We start from the raw sequence: 8,726 nt of genomic DNA on the forward strand, positions 1-8,726 counted from the left end.
TCATTTCTACTTAACCTGGATTTGTTCAGGGGAGGTTATCTCACTGACAGAGCATGGATTGTTGCTTTACAGTAACGCCGTGCATCAAACCCACACACAGTTGTACGTTATTACCTAGGATCTGCCTCTACGCAGATTAATTTGCAACAATTAAAATATACGGTTATGCACAATAAATTAAGCTGATGGAACAGTTTTGCACTTGCATGGGTACATTTCAAGTTTGACAGTGCCACAGGATGATGCCAATGCAGGGCAGTTTAATCAGGAGAATATGAGAACACTACTTAGTAATTTACTGAGTACCCCTTTATTTTATACAGCCCAGCCTGTCACCAGCAGCCAGCAGTGCATAAAGCCATATTTGCTCCGCAGTGTTTTAATCGCTTAGCCTGAATACGTTTTTTCCTTATTTAGTACCTGCAGTAAGTGGTTTCTCTACCATGTTCTTCTTCAAGTGTATTTATTGCCTTTTTTGGAAACCCTTGACCTTATTCTACTTCACATCATCGATACAGCACTATGAAAGCAAATAATACACTATACTGTACATGTACATAAATAATATAAAAGGCTTATAACTCAAATTTAGACTGAATTTCTTCCTGTGATCAGCTCTCCTCCCATGCCTGTGATGTCCCTCCTGTCTGCCTGTGAGGACCTGTGTGAGAGCATCCTGGCAGGGGTCCAGGTGGGAGAGTTTGCAGCGGTCCAGCCTCTGAGCGTTGAGTACTCCTGCATCCTGGGATACCTTCTGGCTTGGAAGCTCCTCCTCACCTTCTTCAAAGCCTCACCCTCCCATGTGAGTCACACACGCCCCTAGACCCTCAAACCGCCTTATAACTCTTGTAGGTTGAAGAGTGACGCATCTCCCCATATGTCCGCACCTTTTGCTCTTCCACCTACAGCTTTTGTGCAAATCTCCAAAAAAACCGTAATCGCCGTCCAAAGTTAGTGTGAGGGGCCTGTTTTACAAAGAAATTGAAATCACCAACAGAATGTCTAATCCACCCCAAATTTCATTCACATGTTCGAGGGTGGTTTAATCAACAGAGAACAATTCCATTTTCATCCATAGGGGGCGCTGCAAATGCAGAATTTAAAAACCTTTATTGCAAAAACATGCTTTTAAATCCGCTATGTTTGCCATAGCGTAGCCTACGTGCGCTATAACGAGACGGGACAATTCCCTCCGAATCAGTAATGTGATCTATTACATTGCATTACCCACACTGTACATAATTTGGTGTTATTGCGAACGCAGTGAGCACTTACTATGAGACCTAGCAGATCATGTCTGTGTGTGTGTGTGTCTGTCTGTGTGTCTGTCTGTCTGTCCCGCTTTTGTGCCCATATATGGAGCTGAGTGATTTGGAGCTTCCCGCGTTTGCGCGTCTTACTATATATATATATTCAGAAAAGGTAAGGTCTAGTACAGTATAATATACCGTAATAATGGTGAAGATTAGCTACCAATATCTTAGGTGCGAGCTCCCTAGAACCCCACCAGGACCCCTGAGGTTCTCCTGAGTCCTGACACCACAATGAGACCCACTGTACAGTATGTATACATGCTAACAATGTTAATGATGCAACAAGGCAACAATGTTAATGATGCAATAATAATCATTGAGATTTCAATAGGGCTTCGCACTACTGTGCAGTGCTCGGGCCCTAACAAGGCTGCCTAAATGCAAACCAAGGTTGTTTGTGGTTTTCCCCTCGCTTCAGTGTTCAACGGACCAGTCTAATCGCTTTAATTAAAAAAAACGTAATTCTGTTATAGAATCGCTTTAAATTAAAGTTTTGTATTTGCTTTCCCCACTAAGTAGGCAAACAGACCTAACTGTATTAGTAATTTTGCCATCATCCACCTTAATGCGTCCATTGCGTCCATGCAGTTGTACAGGTGCTTTGGTATTGACATAGTTCTTTCAGCAATACAGTTTGGCCCTTTAGTTTACCCAGTTTTGACAGAATAATAGTCTAGGCTACTATTGTACTTGTCCATTGTATTTTTTGACTATGGCAGAGCATTGTTTTCTTTTATACCACTTATACCACTTATAGCGGATATCTGATGTGTCATTTATGGAAGAAATGTCCCTTGTGCAAATAATATAGCCTGATAGCTTGGCCTCTGGACTATGAAGGAGCTACGGGGTAATGCTTCACTTCAAATGGTCTGCTTCAAGCCTGGAACACATCATTATCCCACTTTGTCAATTCATTTCCCATTATTATAATTAACAAGGAAGCTGGGGACTTGTAAGATGCATTCACCAGTCGTGACAAACGGGGCTTTCTGAAGTTCATTGGGCTTTGAAGTCCATATTATTTTAAAGGTGATATAGGCAAGTTTTCAGTGTTTGTACACAGAATTGATCGAGTGTTTCCAAACAAATTAAAATCTAGCTCCACCCCCCTCCCCCCGTCATTCTATTGGCTGAGCCAGGTCACTTCAGGCTATGGGGTTGTTGTTGCTGCTGGGAGGGACGCTATGGATATTGCGCTCGTATGGCTAAATATGACATTAAAAAATTATGAATTTCTATCGATATCATAGTTACAACAATGACATTGAGTTGACATGTTTTTTTAAGGGTAACTGTAGCGTAATCACAATATCACAAGACTGACACGACGAGTCCCGCAAATGAGGAAGTAGGAAGTAGTGGAGCAGACTCACTGGCTCTCAATTCAATTATCTTTCATTTGTAATCGTGCATATAAAACATATTGCCCCTCAAATGCCCCAGCCACTACAGCATCGTTCATGTGAACTACTTTGTCCACGGTTATTCATCGCTATGATGATCAGCGACGGCTTGTCACCGTTGGCGAGCACGGGTTGAATGCAAGCTTCAAGCCGGCCGGACCACCAAACCATGCGCTATACATAGCGATTCTCATAATTTCAACAGGCTTACATATTACATCATAAACATACTATTTCACATGAACAATGGTGAAACTAAGATATGGGGATAATATTATACTTGCAAATTGCAAGTATAATATTATCCCCATATCTTAGTTTCACCAATGCGATTTCATTCGCATTGCGTTTTCATTATAATACTGCTGGGTCGAACACACATGCAGTCACAGCCTCGCGCTGCAATTGGCTAAGACTCCGCGTCACCCCCCACACAGACCCTCCTCCCAACACGACGCTTCCGTCCCGCGACATAAACAACAGTGGATATAAACAGATACAAACACATAGAGGGAGACAAAGGGAGAGTGTATGTCTACAGGGCAGCAGCTCAGCATCAAAATATAGGGGAAGATAGAGGGAATAAGGCCACAAATATAGATAGATAAATATGTTGATTTTTGGCTGAAAACTTGCCTATATCACCTTTAATGGTGCATTATAGATCTAAACCTATATCAGCTCAGATGATTGGTTATCAATTTGGGCGGTGTTTACTTGTTGATTTCTAAAATCAGGCATCCACTTATAATTGGATTTTCTTTTTTTGCTGATGCTATGATGTACAATTTAAGCATTTAGCATAAGCTCATGCAGACTAGCAAACGTATTATTTAGTAGGAACGGTGTGGGGAACTAAAAAGCCTGTGTCGGTAAGTATTAGAAGGATCCCACATCAGCAGGGAGTACGTAGGCTCCCTCTGACAGGAGCATTTTCCAGAGAGTGATGTCTCTCTCGTGTCGTGTTTCATCTACAGCTGCGCGTTCAGTATTCCCTCTATCTGAAGAGAAGCCGCTCGCTCCACAAGCTACTCCTCAACCTCTTCAAAATGATGCCTGAAACCCCCGTCTATCCTGGCCAGGGGGCCGACTCCAAGGACGCCAAGACCTTCTTCACGGAGAGCCTGTCTCTTGCTGTTGACAGTAAGCACAATACTGTACATCTCACTCTCACACACACACACACACACACACACGAAATGTTTATTTATGTCCACATAATGAGAAGTACAGGAATACCTTGTACAAAGGACATAAACACTGCCAGTGCAGTTTGACAATAGGAGAACAGCCAGTTACAACGTGCATGGACGGCAAAGCATGCAGTACATACAGTACAGCTGACACGTCAGACACAGGACAGCAGACATAAATCATGGATATTAAGGAAACAACGCCTCCTCCAAATTGAGCGGCTTCCTATATTGGCTGAAACTGAGCAGTACCTCGCTAACTGCTTGGCTCTCCTTTTGGAAAGGCCGGCCATTTGTAAGCCCCTCTCACAACCAACTTATGCACATGCCCTAGGCTGCACGCACGCACACACGCACACACACACACACACACACACACACACACGCACACGCACACGCGCACACACATTTTCAGTACGCACACTCACTGTGAAACTACATTACACTCAAGCATATGGCAAAGCATAATTCTTCTTTTGGTTATTTCCATCCTGTGTTTGTTATGCGAGTGGGCACTCCACTCCCTGCAGTGTTTATTGAGACAGAATGTAGGATAAGGGAGGTACCGAGTAGAAGGCTCTGGCACAATTAGATCACAGGAAGGCCAGGAAGGGAGAGAAAGCCTTCGGCGTTTCCTAATATAACATTACCTTAGGGTTGCATTTCTTTATATTTCCCCCATCCATTAAACCATTACCAAACTTAGTTGAATGAAAGTCAATGTTGGCTAAACATGAGTGGTTATTTGGCATTTTAATTTAATTTTAAATGCTTAAAAATGTATTGAAACTCATGCTATAATATAACTCGTTTTTGGACGTTTACAATACCTTTTCCTTGACTCTATCTTTGCTCTCATTTAGTATGACATTACCTTCCATGATTCCACATTTGAGAATGCAAAAAGAATGCACACCAAACGCACCTGCAACCAAATAGCCTTTCACTTCCTTGTCGATGGAAAGACTCCTTGGATGCTTGTTCTGTATCACAAAACGTACATTGCATACTTCCTTATTGACTAATGCTGCATTTATTGAGGCTCTGATTGCCGTTCGGACATTGTACATCTGGGTTGTGTGCCTTGCATTCATTCAGTGCTGGTCTGAAACCCAGAGTTTAGTTCAGTTGTATATACCCTAAATTCACGCTTTAGAGATATGCAGAGAAACATGCAGGATTTTCATGTGTAAGCTTTAAAATGACTTTCCTTGACTGTCTCTTGTGCGCTCCTCTCCCTCATCCCTCATCTCCTCCAGAGACGGAGGGCCTTCAGTGGGAACTGCCTCACTTGGCGTGCAGCGTGTACTACAGCGCGGTGCAGGACCTGCCTGCTATGGTGCGCCTGTGGTGGAACAGCCAGGAGAAGAGAGTGTGTGCCGTCGTGGAGAAGTTCACCATCAAGTATGTCAGCCCCGTGCTGTCAGCCCAGGAGATCTCTTCTGTCCACAGCAGCACTCAGACATTCGACAGCATGACGGTAAGTTGGCAAATACAATGCTGGCTGTGTGCAAGTATAAATATTTATGTGTGTGTGTGTGCGTCAATGTGTGTGTGACTGAATGTGTTTTATCCCAAAGAGGGAGGGATGAGGGTCCAAAGGCGACAAACTCTCCACACTGCTGCTTTCTGAAATTGTGTGTGCGTGCGTGTCCATGTTCTGTACTAAACCAGGCTTAAACTTTATGAGTTCATCTATCCAGGTTTTACTGTTTGGTGTTTTACTATTGTTCCTAAATGTCATCAAATTAATTCTCTATATTCTGTGACTTTAAACATCATAAATACTGTGACCATAGTTAAATCCTAAGTACAGTTACTTTTTATGTCTTAAAGTTAAAACCATAGCCCTGGGGGATAAATGAATACATTTTTATTTGATATGCTCTTTTAACTCTAAGGAATTCACATGGTCTAGTGCAGTGTACTGTTGCAGTGAGTTGGGTCAGGGAGAATGTATTCTGGGAACAGAGAGTCGTGAGCATAGATCATACAAGAACAATTATAACATTTCTGAGAAAACATATGTGCCGATCCAGTTAGAGTGCTACAGTACGAACGACAGACGGCTCATAATCATCATATACTGATACATGTACTCTATGATACATATTGCTTTTAAGTCTCCTCCAGTGGCTGACTTCAGAGCAAATGTATATTGTAGAGTTGGTTTAGAGCTAAGCTATTAACGGTGCTGTGTAGCGTTCGTGACAAATATATTTATGCTGCTCATGGTAAATATATTTACTGCTAGTCTTATTGATTGATTCAAATTTCCTTGTTTGCCTGGAAGATTGTAGCGGCTGTCACAATCTCCTGACCTGAACCCCATCGAAAATCTCTGGTGGGATTTGAAGCCCAAGAATATTAGTGAACTGGAGGCCATTGCACATGAGGAATGGCCTAAGATTCCTTAGGAACACTGCCAGAAGCTGGTGTCTGGCTATGCATCATGTTAGCAGCAGGTCTCATAACAGCAAAAGCGTGCTCTACTAAAGATACTTGGGTTGAATAATAATGTGAATTTTGTCAAAGCTAAATTTGCAATTTAATAAATAAAATTAGGTTGAATAAATTGAATGCATTTTGAGTGCAGTGTGTACTGTACTGTATGTATATATTTGTCGGGTGGAAACCTCATATGTCCAAAACTTTCAGGATTAAAATAAAAAAGTAGCAGGTCTACAAGCTTGTAGATCTGCTCCTTTTGATACTTTAGCATGGCGCTAGTAGTATGATCAAGTAGAGTATTAATATACGAAACACAAAAAGTTAAAATATGGCGATAAAGAGGTTTGTGCCCGTCAGCGACGGTATGTATTATTATGTGTTCTCAGGTAAAGGCTCGCTCGGCAGCGCGGGAGGTGATTGCTACCTACTCTGTGGATGACATCTTCATTGAGCTGGTGATCCAGCTGCCCCAGAGCTACCCTCTGGGCTCCATCACCGTGGAGAGCGGGCGCAGGGTGGGCGTCTCTGTGCAACAGTGGAGGAACTGGATGCTGCAGCTCAGCACCTACCTCACACACCAGGTACAGACACACACACGTGCCTTTATTAGGTGGAGTAACATGTCTTACGTACAGCCACACCCGATTTCCATGTTGTCCATTGTGGGCAGGACATGGTTTGACACCTTGCAGCAAAACAAGTGTTCCCATCTGGGGTTTGGATGATACATTTAAACAAATGTATGTGTGTACATTATGTATGTCCTGGTGTGTGTTTACTGTTTATGCGTATCGGTCTATCTCTAGCCATTCATGTGTGTATTTTACATACACATGTCATGGGTGTGCACTGCATCTAATTGAGCTGTCTGTATGTGTGTGTGAGCATAGAACGGAAGTATAATGGAGGGTCTGGCTCTGTGGAAGAACAACGTTGATAAGCGCTTCGAGGGAGTGGAGGACTGCATGATCTGTTTCTCTGTCATCCACGGCTCCAACTACTCTCTGCCCAAGAAAGCCTGCCGCACCTGCAAGAAGAAGTTTCACTCTGCTTGTCTGGTGAGACATAATGGATGGATGTCACTGTCTCTGAAACACACACACACACACACACACACACACACCTGTTTTATTTATTTTTGTCAAGTTTAGCCTATAATGATGACATCCACAATAGAGATGCCAGGTTGAAGGTGGTTAATATACTGGAATAAAGCTATTGTAATTACTCTTTTTCAACCTTCTTCCTCTACAGTATAAATGGTTCACCTCCAGCAACAAGTCCACCTGTCCACTGTGCAGAGAAACGTTCTTCTAAGAGAGAGCCAGTGAGCGGCTCCATTCAACAGAGCCACTTCGCCCACGAGGAGGGAGGAGTCACACTGATGCGTCAACGAGGAGGTTAAAGACACGTTCCACCCATGTTCTTTTGCAGAGATGTTTTTTTTTCATAAAGGAGCTTTAATCTAGTAACGTATCATATATTGGCCCTCATTTAGCATTCCTGGACCCATTTATTATGCAAATATTCCACGCCTGTAGATTCGAGCCACCATTTATATGCCAATATGACACACCCCTCTAGACTCATCATGCCAAAATCTGTGCACCCTGTGCCCCCCACCAAAACACACACTTCCTTACACAACACCTGTATCTCTATGGCAAGAGCGAATATTTGACTAATTCTGCCTCAGGGCGCAGACATTTTTATATATTTTTTAAAATATAATTGGTCGTTTTAATTAATAACCTAGAATTGCCATAATGTTATGTCCACAAGACAGCGTAGCGTAGGCAATGCTTCTGTGAAACATACAGTAGAATACCGTAAAAAGAATAAACAGAGTGCCTCTGTATAGAAACATGAGAAGATGAGGATGACGGCCGGGATAACCTAAACATATTTTGGGGGAGTGTGGGTCTTTAACGGTGAATGGTGGCTACTGTTTGGACTGTTTTAAGCTCTTTTAGGCAGATCTACAAGCTCACAATTTGTTGCAGCGGGACACGCGAGCTTGTGTATATCGGCTATTTTCAGCATTTGGCAAGCAGGGTATAAGGTCCAGTGCGACTGTAGCTTACACATGCAAGAGAGAAGCCTTTTTGGAGTGCCCTGTGGATTACAATTTGGCCAGAATGATGAATGTTAATTTAAAGTCTTCAATTTCGTCCCACTAAGACACCCTAATTAGACCCTAAATTCCTGGTCAACTTGAACTGGTATTAATGGTAATTCTCAATCGAGTATGGTTATAGTTCTAAAAGAATCACTGCACATTTTGGTGACTTTTTATTCAATGGGTTACCATCTGTCATTTTGTTCCATGACATGTACAATCTGAATAGAACACTGCTAAATGT

At 42.5% G+C, this 8,726-nt stretch overlaps 1 protein-coding gene across 1 annotated transcript in view; it reads left to right on the forward strand.

Annotated features, from left to right (window-relative positions):
- Positions 1-8,206, forward strand: part of ltn1 (listerin E3 ubiquitin protein ligase 1) — a 30,413-nt gene extending 22,207 nt beyond the window's left edge. The window contains exons 27-32 of the mRNA XM_080780143.1: positions 616-802; positions 3,697-3,862; positions 5,172-5,392; positions 6,750-6,944; positions 7,254-7,421; positions 7,618-8,206. Coding sequence (XP_080636269.1) covers positions 616-802; positions 3,697-3,862; positions 5,172-5,392; positions 6,750-6,944; positions 7,254-7,421; positions 7,618-7,680 — 1,000 coding nt within the window. The 3' untranslated portion in view covers positions 7,681-8,206. The remainder of the gene's footprint in view (positions 1-615; positions 803-3,696; positions 3,863-5,171; positions 5,393-6,749; positions 6,945-7,253; positions 7,422-7,617) is intronic.
- The last annotated feature ends 520 nt before the right edge of the window (positions 8,207-8,726 follow it).

The sequence above is a fragment of the Protomyctophum bolini genome, assembly GCF_963924005.1.
Source record: "Protomyctophum bolini genome assembly, chromosome: 13".
NCBI lineage: Eukaryota > Metazoa > Chordata > Actinopteri > Myctophiformes > Myctophidae > Protomyctophum > Protomyctophum bolini.